Genomic DNA, 15,776 nt, shown 5'->3' on the forward strand with positions numbered 1-15,776 from the left:
TCATATCGATATATCGTTCACAATGGCAACAGTGTTGGGAAATTAACGACAGCTTGTTTTGAGCTGTTTACCTGCAACAAAATGGATGAAATTCTGTTTCCCACGCAAAACTCTTTAAGCGACAACGATGATGGCGATTTAAAGTTCTTTAATACATCCGCGAAAAGCCGCAAAGACAGTGAAACCTCCGACACGGCGGACAACAATGGCAACGAGACAGATGCCGACGGCAAGGAGAGCAAAACCGATGCCGATGCCGATGGCGACTCCGGCGAACCATCGCAGAAGAAACTAAAGACCAAAAAGGAGCTCGAAGAGGAGGAACGTGAACGCATGCAGTAAATACACACACACATATATATATATATATGTATATAATATATATATATATATACAACAATTGCATTTTCTTCTGTTTCTTAGAGTGCTGGTGTCCAATTTTACAGAGGAGCAACTGGATCGCTATGAAATGTATCGGCGATCGGCGTTTCCCAAGGCGGCCGTCAAGCGACTGATGCAAACCATAACTGGGTGTTCCGTCTCACAGAATGTGGTTATCGCCATGTCCGGCATAGCCAAAGTGTTTGTCGGCGAGGTTGTCGAGGAGGGTAACTAGATAAAAGTTTCAAATGATATCAATTACATTAGATTGGTATGTTAAATGTGCACTTTGTATTGCAGCCCTGGACGTGATGGAGGCACAGGGTGAATCGGGCGCACTGCTGCCCAAGTTTATCAGGGAAGCTGTGCGTCGACTGCGTAGCAAAGGACGCATGCCAATCGGACGCTTCCAGCAGCCCTATTTTCGACTCAATTAAGCCACAGATTAGTTAGTTAGTTATTAAACAATTATGGAATATACAAAAGCGTCTTTATTATTATTATCATTATAGTTGTAGTTATTATTAGTATGCTTAATCAATAGCAGCCTAAGGAAACTAAATCGAATTCTATTTGCGGGCCTCGGCCTGCATGGTCTGCAGCACGATATGCGGCACCAGATGCGACGAGGCATAGTTGAGGGGCACGGTGGCCAGCGGTGCACTGCCATCGGATGGAAAGTTGAGTTCCTGCGCCATCGGCATATCCCGATCAATCACATCCTGGGCGATCAGCGTTTTCGTCTCCTCATATTCCATGCCCGCCTCCGGCTTGGCGCCCATCAACAGCTTGCCCCGCTGCACGCCCATATATTGGGTGGCCTTTGCATTCAGCGGCAGCTGGCCGCACGTGTCCGCGTGCACCTTGCGATGCGCCTGCAGATTAGAGATGCATGTGAATCGCTTGCCACAGTTGTTGCACAGGAAACGCTTGATGCCCGTGTGCACGGTCATGTGCGTAAGCAAGCTCTCGCGATATGGATACTCCTTGGGACACAGCTGCAAGAGGAGTAAAAGAAATAGAGAGTTCAAAGAGTTGGAAAGAAGTGATAAGGAGGCAACACTCACATGGCACTTGTACGGCTTGTAGTCGGTGTGGCGCGTCTTTAGATGCGATTTGTATTGGGCCTTCACCTTGAACGTTTTGCCGCACTTGTCGCACTGATAGGGTGTCTCCGACTGGTGCAGCAGCATGTGCGTCTTGAGGATGCCAGCTGTCGACAGCCGCTTGTTGCACACCTTGCACTCGTACAGCGGCATCCGGCCGCACTCGGAGCGCACATGATCCGAGAGCGAAGTGCGTCCGGTGAACTTTTTGCCACACTTATCGCAGATGAGATTACGGGGCAGATTGCGCGGCTCCTTGCGCGCATGATAGTTCTTCTCGTGGTTCTTGAGGCTGTCGTGGCCGGTCATATACTTGTCGCACTTCTCGCAGTACAGCAGCTCCTTGTGCAGCTCGTGCGCATGCTGGGTGGCCAGCTCCTTGCTGGCAAAGAACAGATTGCAGTAGCACGGGCACTTGAACGTCAGACTGCCATCCTGGCCGTGCACCTTCATGTGCGTCTCCAGTCGCTTCTCGACCAAATAGATTTTACTGCATATCTTGCATTTGAACACCTCGTCGTCCAGCTTGGCATGCGCATCCACATCCTTGAACAGCTCTTTGATGGCCAGCTCGCTGAGTTTGTGATCGTCTCGCAGATGCTTCTCGTACGGTTTGCGGATGTGATAAATTTTGACGCAGTGCGGACACTTCCACGACTTTTCCATTTTACTCAGCATTTTGAGGCGCTCCTTAAGCTCCTTTTTGGTTATCTTTGCCACACGTCGAGGTCCCGCTCCCGCTGTCGTTGTTCCCGCATTCGGCATCTCGCCACGTTTGCGATATTTGCGCTTTACGCCCAATTTTGTCAGGGGGCGTTGTCGTGGCACCCTAGCAATGAATTCCTCATCGTCGTCATCATTATCATTGTCATCGTCATCTTCGTCCGTTTCGCGTAGCGCCAGCACATCCTCCTCCATGTGCTCGGTGCCGTTGTGCTTGAGCATTGGCACTGCCGCAATCTCATCGAGAATACCGCTGCCGGTGGCATGCTCCACCTTCAGATTCTCGAAGGGCTTGAGGCCCTCGTCCTGGTTGAGCAGCACATCGAGCAGCTTGTCCTTCTCGCTGCTGTAGATATCCAGGCCGCTGCCCTCCTCCTTAACGAACAGACTCGCGTCCTGGTACTCAAAGTCCGGATCGATCGCCTCCTGCTTAACGGTCGCTGGCGTTGGCAGCTTGAAACGCGCTGCATCCGGCTCATCATCGCTGTTGTTCGGCTCAAAGTCTGGGTATTCCTCGGCCGAATCGCTAAGCTCCTGGCTGTTGATTTCCTGCTTTAGCACCGGTGCCGCAGTCACTTTCAGTCTGCTCGCCAGCGGCACATCATCATCGTCGCTATCCTCGGCGATGACTTGGGCTTTCCTTGGCCTGCCCCGTTTCTTCTTCACCACATCCTTTGGCGGCTCTGTCGGCGCGCTTACTGCAATAACAATTATTGATATTAAAATAAAGATAACAAATAAAATTTCAACGAATTAACATGATCCTGTAATGTTAGCCATTAAAATTAGCAGCATAACATTGGCATAACATAGCTGATTAACATAAAGCGAGGAAGACTTACAGCGTTTGCGATATTTGTGTGCCTCCGGGCGACCACAAGTGTCTGGACGTCTGCGCTGATGCTTGGTCAGGCTGGAGATGCAGGAGAAGCGCATGGCGCAGCATTTGCATTCAACTGGCAGCGAGTTGGCGTGCTCGGAACGATGTTTCAGGCTGCTCTCGCGATCCGCAAAACACTTGCCGCAAATCTGTGAAATATACAAAATGTTAACTAGCCAAGAAGAGCCTGGAAGGGAATTGGTGGTAAGACGCACCTCACACTTGAAAGGCTTGTCGCTGACAGGCGCTGGCGGCTGGAGATCAACATCGAATTTGCTATCCTGATGCTGTTCCTCGATGTGGGCATCGTGCTCCTCGAGGCTGCTGAATATGACATCGCCACTGACGCACAAACGGCAAACAAAAGCGCTGTGCGTCTCCTTGATGTGCTGCTTCAGTTCCTCCTCGTGGCAGTAGTGGGCATCACAGTAGCGGCACTGAAAGCCGCCCGGCGGCTCATGTTTCTTTACATGCTTCACGTAGCCGGCCAGCGAGACGAGCGCCTTGTTGCAGACGGGACAGTGAAGCTTCGGCACGCCATCCGTTGTTATTTCCACCAGCATTTTTTGCGTTGCTGCAAAGCAAAGTTTACATTTTAAAATTTTTTAGATGAATTTGTGGCTTGCTTGCATTTTCGATGCAGCAGCATTCACAGCGTTGCAGCCCTGGTTTAGTTAATTGTGAATGCAAACAGGAAGGAGAAGGGGGCACAGCTCTGCGGCTTAGACATAAATATAAAATAGTTTTGCACCATTACTTACCCATTTTATATGTGGAATATTATTGTGCGTTCGCTACATATGCATAAGTCTTGTGCGCCAATTAATAATATTGCAATTAATGTGAACGATTTGATTTTGAGGAATTAACGCGCACCGATTTGTTGTTGTGCAGCAGCACTGTGAAAAAATTGAACTACTTGGATTTACACTCAGAGAATACACATTAGTGGTGAGCGATTTGCACATACCGATTACTCGTCACTGCTAGGCAGCAAGTCACAGTTTCGATATTTCTGAAAATTTTCACAAAACATACTTTAATATGTATTTGCAGATAACAAATAAAAGTTCAAATAAAAAAAGAACAGTTTTTTTTTATTGTTTTTCATATTTTCTGTTACCAAAGTGGGGAAAAGTGTTATTATCAGGCTAACTGTCCGTTAAGGAAGGGACTATTGTTAGCTCCTGTTAACTGCATTGGCTGTTAGCGGTTCAGATTTCTGTTAACTAAAGGAGTTTCTGTGAACCAACTATCGATAGTCAACTATCGTTTTGATTCTGTTAATTAAAACATTCGTGTTGTAGTTTTAAAAAAAATGTATTTACTTTGTAGTTTTTAAAATTATATTATTGCTATAGAAGCATTTCACAAACCTTTTGCAGCTTACCAAATATATCACACAAACGCTTATTATTTACACGTATTAACATTAAGAGTACCTCTCTTGGATTTGGCTAAGTTCTGTTGCATTTCTGGGATTGTCTATGCTGCCACAATAAAACTAATTAGAAAGTGATGCCCATGTTGTGTTCTATGTCATAACTGTGCATTTTGTCAATTATTCTGTTATTTATCACTTCTTTCACATTGACAGACCACAAGAAGTCATAATGGTTCCAGTCCTTGTACGGTATGCGATAGAGATCGGCGCATGGCAGCAATGTGGCCAAATACTCCACATCCTCCACAGCCGACATATAATCGTTGTCACTGTAGTACATATTCACACAGCTCATTATATTGCGCACATTGTACGATGGCGGCGTCGCCTGTTGATAAATTATCTCATTCTGTTCCCTGCCATGATCGTACTGACGAAAGTCGCCCGAGTTGTATAGCTGCATATAGTGAATGATTTGTGTGGTTGAAGCACCCGCCGGATGTGTCTCACAAACGTCCGTTAGCAGAGTCTGAAAAGAGTTCGAAAATGTCAGTTACTTTTTAAATAGCAGATTTCTCTCTCGACTAGCGAGAAATATAAAAATATGTTGTACAATGTGAATTTGTGTGATACTATAGACAAATTTCATTCAATAATTTCTTAATTCTAATTTTATTTATTTTAATATTAAATATTAAGTGTATATTAGTAATATTTTATTTATTTTAAAGACATTCAATAAATATATAAATAAAATAAGTAATTAAATATGTCCGCTTTGTCTTTTACATAGCTAGCCCATTTCATACAATTACTTACATGATTCAGATGCCTGGTGCCCCAGCCTCCAATAAAATCGAGCAATCCGGAGCAGAGAAACTTGAGCATGGAGCCCTCGGAGCAGACATGCTCGCACATAAACTTCTGTATGCTGGTAATGGGCAGCATCTCCATGTTGCCAATCACCCAGCTGAGGAACGAGGGTGAGCCGAGCAGTACGCTGCCCAGCTTGGAGAGAATGAAGCCGTGACTGCGCATATATGCAATGGGTGCCAGCAGATGTACCGAACGCACCTTCTCATTGTACCAGGGCAGCGAGGACATCAACACAAAGTAGGTGGTGGTGCCCTGCGAGTGGGCCACAAAGTGCAGCGAACTGGAGTTGCTCTCGGCCAGGGCATAGTCCAGCATCGCAGCCAAATCGTAGACGCCAATCTCGTGCCAGCTAAACTTCCAGAAGTCCGACTGATCCGGATGGATGTGCTTGTGCTGGCGGGAGTATGTATTACCCCTGGCATTGCCCAGCCACACATCGTAGCCGGCATCGGCAAACATGTACGCCAGCGATGTATCCGGCCCATTGATGATCCAATCATCCGAGGAGCACACGATGCCATGCTGCAGAAATACGACGGGCTTCTTCTGCATGGTCTCGTTCAGATGCTGTCGCTTCGGGGAGGCGGGAATGCGATAGATGGTGAGTATATAGTCATCCGATGTGTGCACCGTGTGCTCCTCCACAGGGTATCGGTGGTTTGTAATGAGCCTGGCCTGCAGATAAAAACATTTTTCATTAGTGGATCTCATTTCAAATTTTATCATGATTTCAAAATTCTTTTTCTATATTTAAGCAAGAAGATTTGATCTATTTTGCATTTACAAACAAATACCCATACTGCTACAACAATAATATAATTTCTTGATGAATTCCATAAGCATTGCATTTTGTTTATAATTCAATTTAATTTATTTATTACTTATTGTAAAGTCCTGTGTCGACTGATATTAGTTAATAATCAAATAAATACAAATAATTATTAATCAACATCCAAGTTCATTCATGTGTCTAAAAACTTATAAATTATAAAAAGTTGCCGCAAGCTTTTAGTTGTCTTTGCCGCGAAAAAAAATTGATTGAATAACAGACCACTTTTTTTTATTATTTTATAACAAAGCCTATACGTAGAAGTAGTTTTATAGTACTTAATATCAAAGTCCAAGTGGGTTCACCTTTTTTTTTTTAATGTTTTAACTACCCAAAGATATTCCCAGGTGTGCATTCTCTTGAATTGGTTAAGTCTTTTTCGCAAAATCAAAAAAAAAAAAAAACAAACAAGTAAAAATACTTTGTTATTGTTTGCGAACGCTTTCTCTCTCTCTCTCACGCTGTTTTGTGCTCTGTGCTCAGAGAATGTCATGACAAAGACGTGCAGCTGAAAGCTTAACGAAACGCTTTGTTAAGAACCGAACGCATCACCCACCAGCAGCGAATACAAAGTCCAAGCACACACATCGCGTCATCGGTCAAACTTTACCAGCAAAACTAGCAGCGACGCGACGCGTGCCATTCATTTGAGGTGGAGGCGTGGCAAGAGTTCTACACACGCACGCAAAGCTTTTCCAGCTGAGCTGGTTTCGTGGGGGGCGACGGAGAGAGAGAAAGAGAGATGGAGGGATAGTGAGTGAGGTTGCCTCTCGTACTTGCCGTGGTTACAGTTATTGTTATTTTCATTGTATTGAGTGACTCGTACTTCAACTCTCTTATCAGAGAGCACTACTATTGGGCACGATCAGCTGATATGCATATACTGTTGTTGTTATTATTGTTGATCGTGTGATCGCAGCTGATACAAATGTGTATATACATATATATATATATATATAAAGCATACGTAGCCCCCACAAATAAGCACACACACACACACACACACATAGAGAGTTGGATTTAGCCACTGAAAAAATACATGTGCAGATTTAATAATCGTTTTCCATTGAAATATATTTCTTTTTTGCTTATCAAGAATTGTGTGTACGGAAGCAGTTAGTAGCGGCAACATAATATAACTGAACAATGCTAAACAATAATCTATTATACAGTGGATTCTTTAATAGTTATTATTTGCTATGCAAGAAATTAAAAAATTCATCATTTTATCTAAGCGTTTTCTATGATTTTTTCTTATTTTCTTCTTCTATTTTTGGAAAGAAAAGTTCAAGAGCAGAAAATAAATAAAATAATCTGGTCTGTTTTGAAAAATGAGAATATTATTATCAAGTCCTTGAATGCGTTGCCCATTTGTTAACCATGCCTATATCGGGAAATTGTGCTATTCGAGTAATCACTGTGCCTTTAAGTTGGGCTATTATTATTTGTTATTGTTTTTATTTGACGCGCGTGTTTTTCTAGAGCTTTCACCATGTGAATTGGCACAACCTTGAAAACATTATCAGCCCCACATAATTTTAAGAGGGTTGTCCATGCGTATATGCTATAACTGATATTGGGGCATAAATCATATACTTATGGGCTGATATCAACTGAGCAAAGTAGCAAGTTTTCCCAGTTTTCCCATCCATCATTGAATATAATTTGGTTTACCTAACTACAATAATGAGTTTACAGTATATTATTTATTATCACTGAACCGTTAAACATATTTAACGATAAACATCTTTAGTCATAATCAGCGTCTTCAATGCAATTCAATATTTCTACCGATTTAATCGATTTTCTCTTTGTTATAGCTGCACTTGGAGCTATAAAAAAAATTTTACGATCTTTATATATAACTTTTGGGGCACTTCCACTTTTTATTATTCTACATTCGATTCAAAGTTCACAATTCTTGTGAGTAAGTAGCTAATATCTTATCGGGACAGTTATATATATAGTATATATATTTTGTTTATTAATTCTCAACTGTCTGACACATGTTAGGCTTTCTTTGAGATTTTGAAATAGAATAAGTCCATATTACACAATTTGAGGAAATGTTTAAATGAGCAACAAGGGAATAAGTTAATTATTTTAACTGCTAGCAAACATTTGTTAATTAATGTGCAAGATATTTTTTAACTCATTTTTTAAAATCTATTTTCCTTATTATATGATTCGCATCTTACTCAATCATAGACTAAAAATATAAATTAATTTTTATGAAAAAAGACAACGGCAACATGTATGAAATAAATACTTTTAAATTAAGATTGATATTACCCCACTGGCCAATTATATTGGCAATCTGTTGTTGTTGGCTAACTGTTAACTGGTAAATGGTAACTGGTAACAGGCAACTGGTAACTGACTTACCGTCACTTTGTGGCCATCCACGGGTTCGATGTGTCCGCTTAGTAATTGCAACAGCAGCAGCGCCAATAAAAACATTTGCCACATTTTGTTGCTGTTGTTTGTTGCTCGCGTTTTTGCCATGGTTTTTGGCTGTTGCATTTTTATGCAAGTATTTTGTAATGGCCGGGCTTGGTATTTTCTACCAGCGTCCCGCATCCACAGACGGCTGACCCACTTGCAGCCAAACGTTGAAAGTGTTGCAAGCCCTGCGTGTGGCCAGTGCCACGCGACCAGCCTAAAAAAAAACATTAACCACACATATATAGTTTATAGCTGTATGCGAGAAATAGTTATTAAAAATTATAACTAGTTTTGTTTTTAAGTGTTTTTTTTTATAGAGTTTTTGTTTTGTTTGTTTGTTGCGACGATTTCACTTACACTTTTCACAGTTGTTTCAATTACTTTGCGCGCTGATAACTTTTGTCTTGTAACAGTTGTTGTTGTGTATATATACATACATATATATATATATATATTTATATATATATATTTGGATTTTAATCAGCAATACGTTGTTGCACTTCCAGCGATCTTTATTCCTTATTGATTTGCTTTGTTATTAATGTGGTGCCATTACAATAATTGAGCCTATTTATATATGCCTTGGCTTGCTTTCTGTTTGAGGGCCTATTTTATTGTAATTCTAATTATTTCATTACTCAAGGGCATGCCTTATCCTTGTGTGTTTGTGTGCGTATGAGTGTGTGGCGATTAACTTCAGGAAATTTGCACTCATCCAAAAATATTAAGCTAGGCAACTGATTAGAATTTATGCGACGTCAATGCATAGCCTGAGCATATATTAAGTAGTTAATATTATATATAATATGGTGTAATAATCAGTAACCCGAGTTAGACGTCATAGTTATTAAGTTTTATGAATACTTAAAGCACTGAACAAAATGAACTCAAAGTTAATTTTGCTAAATATTAGAAAAATAAATAAATAATTAATTTCCGTATTTTATATAAATTACTGATTGTGGGTGATGTCTTTCTACACTTTAAATTAGGTTAGTAGGCGAGACTAGCAAAAACAACCCAATTAAAAATATTTATTATCAGTCACCTGATATATAGTATATATAGTGTAGTCTTTGTCGTCACATTCTGCTTGCTAGGCAAATTTCTTTATTTAAGTTGAATGAGCTTAGTAGTGAATTAAAAGATTATGAATGCCATCAAATTGCGTTTAGAAAACCAAGTTTATTGATCTTTGAGATGTGTGATATTAAGTATGCGACATGTGTACAATTGAACTCTGATCTCTGACTTTATAATGTCTATTAATGGGAAAATGGTATAAATTTATGTAATTTAGATGAGTCAGATTTGTGAGCAGCTGCTTAATAAAGCGATTGAAATTTAAGTAATTTCTGCAGACTGAAAGCTTACATTTTTGTAGGCTGTAAGTTGAATATAATAGACAATTTATATGTGTGTATAAATATTATAATTTGTGAATTTCGTGCTAAAAATCTGACATTTGTAGTAAAGAACTCAAATATTTGAGGCTGATCTCTTACATTATTATAAATAATGTATCTTAAATTCGAAGTGGATTTTTATGTGCAAGAATTTCTTGCCAAAAATCAGATATTGGTCGAGCATAAATGAAATATTTCAGGCTGATTTATTTGACGGTTAAAAAGTGATTTAGCATTTAGCCACAACTGTGCGAAGATTTCACTTTGACGCGATCGTGATGAAGTAATTCGGACTTGAACCATCAGCAAATATGGAAAGTTCAATTGTTGTTGTTGGAGATGTTTGCTTTTGACTCATGGATTACAAGTTGTTCAATTGACGCGATTTCATATTGATTCAATTAGCTAATTGCTGATCCTGCGATGATCTTTCCCACGCAAGCTATAATTTTGACAGTGAGGTAAGCCTTTGCCAATAAGCGATCGACAACAACAACAAAAACAAAAAATCAATCAATCGATATATATGTGTATGTGTGTGGTTGTATGTGGGCTTTGTACAAGTCGTACTGGTTCCCACAACAATTTCCATGTGGCACTTGTTGCTTTTGCTGACAGCAGAGGCATTTGAATGAAATTTGGACACTCACTTTGAAAATGGAAATCAATACAGTTTTTCACGACGTCAGTAAGTTGTTTATATATTTTTGAATTTAAAATTTGAATTTATTTATAGATCGTTGCTGCTTGCCGTGTGTTGTCAGCGCGTTAAATTCCAAACTAAAACTAGCTTAGACGAGCGTCAGTTGCTCTGCCCACAGCGCGAAAGCTCGCCAGTTGCAAAAAAGCTTTCTTGGAAATGCCGGCGATCGTCTGCGCAAAAAGCTTTGGCGCATGACGGAATCTGTGGTCGAACAGCTGTTGCTGTCTGTCGCATCTCTCTCTTGGCGTCTGCTTGTATTCTAGAACTTTGTTTGTAAACAATTACTTAATGCCGCATTTTTCCACGCGGCAATGACCCAACACAGCGTGAGCTTTTTTCTTCTTTTGCTTTTGCTTTTGCGCTGCGAATCTTTGCACAAAACGTAGGCAGAGCTAACGGGTCAAGTTCAAGCGAACCGGTTTTCCCTTTCTTATGCTTCTTCAAGTTTCATTTGGCGCCCACTCGATTCGATCAAAATATCTTTGCACTGTGTTCGAAAGCTCAAACCGTGAAATGAGTTTGTAATAACAGCGTTTTGCGAATCTCAAGGTCAATTTGCGTAATTCATAAGATTTGTTTTTGGGCATACAATTACCATCAAATGTCGTTAAAATAATAACAAGCATGCTTTGCGACTTAAATGTTTTCAACAATAAGCTGCGCATGCACTGAACTGTGGACTCTCAGATGTTTAGCATTAGCATTCAGATTTACAAAATATGAACAATACACATTCAACACTTCATATGACATTTTAAACACTTTTATGTCACAGAAGTACAGCGACAGAAAAAGATACATTAATATCATATGTTTAACTTCCAAATCGAGTTCTGGGCTAAAGTCATAATTTAATTAATAAAAATTAAATTAAAGTTAAATTAATTAATTGCTTGTATATTAAGGATGCAATAGAAAATCGATAAAAACAAAATAAATGTTTACCCAAATTAAGTACTCAATTTTGAAAGCTATTTATCGTTTTTTTTTTTTTTGTAAATTTTATCTCGATTTATATATATCGCTAGAGTTGTTATCAGATAACTCTTAATAATGTTTACTGTATATTTACCACTATAAATTAGCCTTCTAAGTTAACTCCCTTAGACATGCACATTGCGCAAATTTTGTGTCAAATTTTTGTAAATCGCTTTACTGCATTCAACCTTAAAATTCGAATAAACAACAATAATAACAACAAGTGAGAAGGTTAGGCAAGTCGCTAAGCACATGTCGGCGTTTGTATACCCTGTAAATTGTGCAGTTTTAGACTAGTTTTCTTGGACTTGCTCAGAAGAGATAGAGGAAGAGAGAGAAAGATAGAGAGAGAGAGAGAGAGAGAGAGTGAGAGAGAGCGAGAAGAGGTAAGAGAGACAGAAAGAAATGAAAAGAGAGGGACAGAGCGATAATGATTAAAAACAGCGACTTGTTCAGTTGATTTAGATTGGGTGAGAGAAAGGGAGAGAGAGAGAAAAATAGAGAGATGACGGGTGAGAGAGAGAGAGAGAGTGAGATTGAGAGAGAGAGAGAGTGAGATTGAGAGAGAGAGAAGGAAAGATAGAAAGAACGATACGGAGTAGAGTGAGAGAGAAATAGAGAGAGAGAGAGAGAGAGAGAGAGACGGAGATAGCGAGAGAAAGAAAAATAAAAAGAAAACATGAGAGAGAGTGAGACAGAGAGATAGAAAATTAGAGAGAGAGAGAGAGACAGGAAAAAAGTCGGAGAGGTCTTATGCATAATTTATAATTTACAATATATTTGGTGATATATTTATGCAAATAGTTTACAAATGACTTATTATTTTTCTATGGTATTTAAAAGTGTTATTTAGATATTCTTTGGGAATTCAAATTTTTCTTTATTATTTTTTACATATACAAAATAGCCTAAAGTTTTTGCTGCGTGCTGCTACAAATAGTATAGATATACCCGCAGTGTGTAGCTATTTACAGGGTATTTGAAAATGAGCCTGCAATGCGCAGCACTTTGCGTTAGTCACGCAATAATAAAAAAAATTCGTTGCCCGTTGCGTTGTGGCACTTTAATTTACTATGAAAATTTGCATTCATTTTAGTTGCAACACGTGGCACGATTGCAACAGCAACAGCAACAGTTGCTGAATTTGGGGCATTAAATTGCGTTTATGAAAAAATGGAAAGTGCTGAAATTGTGATCCTGGCGCCGCTAAGCTTGCTGCAAGGACAGCATTTTGTGGGGCTTTTGTGCTTAAAATAGACGCGCTGATAGACAATTAAAAATGTTGCACACAAAAGCTATCAATAGTTTTTGACTTGACGGGGCACGCAGGGGCAGCTTGGGGCATTGAATGACAAAAAAAAAAGAAATCGCCTTAAAAGCAAAGGCAAGCCGCCCCAGCCTCCCACTCCCCCTGCAAGTCAAAGCACTTTGTGCAAATTGTCAACGCTGTGCGGCTGTCCTTCTACGCAACTGCAACTGCAACAGCAGCAGCAGCAGCAACATCAGCAACAACCTCGGCAACAACAATGTGGCAACAAAGGCTTCAGGTTATTGCATGCATTTTAATTAGTAGACAAGCCAAGTGGGTTGCCGCTGTGGCAAGTACACACAAACATATGCATGCAACATATCTAAAGAACGAGATGCAGCCACAAATGCACGGGTTGCCACAACAATTTAGAGTAATCCAGACTGGACAAAGCTAAATTAAATACTCTCGACTCATTTTCAAGCTGATGATCGCATTATCGATATCGATATCGATAAATATCGATATATATTATTATTTTACTGTTGGCCTGCTACAAATCCTATTTAATATATATGTTTAACTTCAAATAATATGCTCAATTTTGTGGGCCAGTTTGAGTTGAGTTCGACATGAAAAATTGATGAAAAGCGCCAAATCATTTGGATAGATGAAAAACGATGCGTGTGAAACTAGAAAACAAGACAATGACATATGAACCGAAGCGAGCCCCCCTTCAAAACGTGTCCAATTCTAAAGGCAAACAGGCAAAATGGCCAAATTGACACCAGAGTGTGGAAAGGGTGTGCGGAAGCGAGGGAGTGAGAGAGACAGAGAGACAGAGAGAGAGAGAGGGAGAGTAGCGTGTTCTAGTCCTTTTCCTTTTCCTCTTTAATCTATCATTCTGCCCTCGCGGTTAGCAGTTAGCTTGCCCCACAGGCGCCCCTGTTGCCTAGTAGGCGCTCATTCGACCCATTGCCGCCACGTTCTGTGCTAGTTTCTTGTATTTATTTTTAAATTGTTTCGCACACACATAAACAAACCCACACTTGTACACAATCACGCACACACACATACACGCACACATAGCAGCAGGAGCAGCTTACATCCTCCACATATAGGAGGCCAACGCGGCGTATGCGCCATGTGACTTGAGCTTGTGTGTGTGTGAGTGTGTGAGAGTGTGCGTGTGTGTGCTTTAGAGATGAACATTGCTTATTAGTCACGGTCACAACTGCGCCGATCTTAAGTTCAATTTATTTATATGAAGAAAAGGTCTTAAGGAATACAAATTTACAATTCATATAAAATGAAAAATGAATATTTATATTTTTTGTATGTTCATTCTTCAGTCTCTGACACTTATTTTTTTAAATGCTTAGTGCGACTATTTCTAAATTCAATATTTTCGAGCATCCTTTTGAGATAACTGCTCCTTATGACTGGAAATTTTGGCTTCCTCAGCCTTTCAATCACCTTTGACACCGTCCCAAAAAACTAACGTCCTCTTTAGATTTTTTTAAAATATATAATAATAATTTAAAAGTGGGATAGGACTCGTCAACATGGCGGCGTCCTTATTACCGTTAAATCCACACTGCAGTCGAATAATTTATTTAATTTCATTCGAACATTGGGCTATTTATTGGGCTATTTATCACTTAAATTGAATAATCATTATTCGCATCTTAAAGCACTCACTTCGAGAAATTAAATGATTTTTAATTTTCTTGATATAAATATATTGGTTGCTGTTTATTAAATTACATGTAACTAAATATAATAAAATTTAATTTCATAATTTCTGCTCACATTCCTGATTGTCCGTCATTTTCAAATTGTAGTTTGAATTATTTTCTTACTTATTATTATTACTATTTTACTATGGTCTATGTCTGTGCCCGCTTCAGCGAAAGTATATATATGGTCCTTCAAATTTTAAAGGGAAATTTGGATCAAAAATCTCCTTCGAAGACTGCACTTGTTTTATTATTACTATCATATGATTAGATATTATATTCCTAACGACTTTAACTAGTTAGGTTAGCTTATCCAGAGTAAGTACTCCAAGTCAATTCCTTATTTCTATGCATATTACTTGCCTAGATCGCTTTCCAGTAGAGTTCTCTAAATGACACTCGGCTTGCCTGCGAGTCTGGTGCCGCTGCCCAACAAAATGTTTCGAGTTATATTATTTCACTTGTCCGCTGCTTCATTCCGTGCTGCTAACAGTTAACTTCATTCTTTTTGCGAACTTTAAATATCGTGACTGTGACCATTACGCTCGACAGGCAGTCACAGTCGCAGAGGATATTGCTCAGCACTAGGGTGTGTGTGTGTGTGTGTGGGAGTGTGTGTATTGGTGCGGTATATAACAGCAACAGCAACAACAACAACAATAACAAAATCTGTGTAACGTGCATCTGTCAAGCAGCCCAACGACCCCCCTCTCCCGAGCTTGTCCCTGTGTGTCAGCCTCAGTGTGCGTGTGTGTGTATGTGTGTATATATGTGTGTGTATGTAAATGTCCTTGAGTGCCTGACGGATGACATTCATAAACGTCACTTCAATTACCTCCACGCGCCAACGCCACCAATGCTGCCACCAACGACGCCGCCGCCGCCAACGATGTCGCCACAAAAAAAAATAAAATAAAATAAAATAAATTCTGAAAAGTCAGTCAGCCAAAGTTAAAGAATTTTCCTTCTTTTTTTTAGGTTTGGTTTTGGGTTTTTTCGTTTTCGTTTTCGTTTTTGTTTATTTTTATTTATTTCGGTCGTTTTTATGTTTTATTTTTATCAATGGCAACTATTGCC

General features: G+C 39.8%; 3 protein-coding genes across 3 annotated transcripts; 1 reads left to right on the plus strand and 2 right to left on the minus strand.

Moving 5' to 3' along the window:
- The first annotated feature begins 57 nt into the window (after positions 1-57).
- LOC6570102 (transcription initiation factor TFIID subunit 11) lies at positions 58-887 on the plus strand. Its single transcript, XM_001996329.3, has 3 exons — positions 58-338; positions 424-608; positions 682-887. The coding sequence occupies exons 1-3, from the start codon at positions 82-84 to the stop codon at positions 816-818; spliced, it is 579 nt and encodes a 192-aa protein (XP_001996365.1). The 5' UTR covers positions 58-81; the 3' UTR covers positions 819-887.
- LOC6570101 (zinc finger protein 3 homolog) lies at positions 846-4,023 on the minus strand. The gene is made up of 5 exons (XM_001996328.3): positions 3,852-4,023; positions 3,306-3,664; positions 3,053-3,239; positions 1,449-2,908; positions 846-1,379 (listed from the first exon to the last, which is right to left on the minus strand). Exons 1-5 carry the CDS (start codon positions 3,853-3,855, stop codon positions 951-953), a joined length of 2,439 nt encoding a protein of 812 aa, XP_001996364.1. The 5' UTR covers positions 3,856-4,023; the 3' UTR covers positions 846-950.
- Positions 4,024-4,415: 392 nt separating this feature from the next.
- LOC6570100 (lipase 3) lies at positions 4,416-10,752 on the minus strand. Its single transcript, XM_001996327.3, has 4 exons — positions 10,681-10,752; positions 8,565-8,838; positions 5,294-6,025; positions 4,416-5,003 (listed from the first exon to the last, which is right to left on the minus strand). Exons 2-4 carry the CDS (start codon positions 8,757-8,759, stop codon positions 4,599-4,601), a joined length of 1,332 nt encoding a protein of 443 aa, XP_001996363.2. The 5' UTR covers positions 8,760-8,838; positions 10,681-10,752; the 3' UTR covers positions 4,416-4,598.
- Between the last annotated feature and the right edge of the window lie 5,024 nt (positions 10,753-15,776).

This window comes from Drosophila grimshawi, unplaced genomic scaffold (assembly GCF_018153295.1).
Source record: "Drosophila grimshawi isolate 15287-2541.00 unplaced genomic scaffold, ASM1815329v1 contig_1377, whole genome shotgun sequence".
Taxonomy (NCBI): Eukaryota; Metazoa; Arthropoda; class Insecta; order Diptera; family Drosophilidae; genus Drosophila; species Drosophila grimshawi.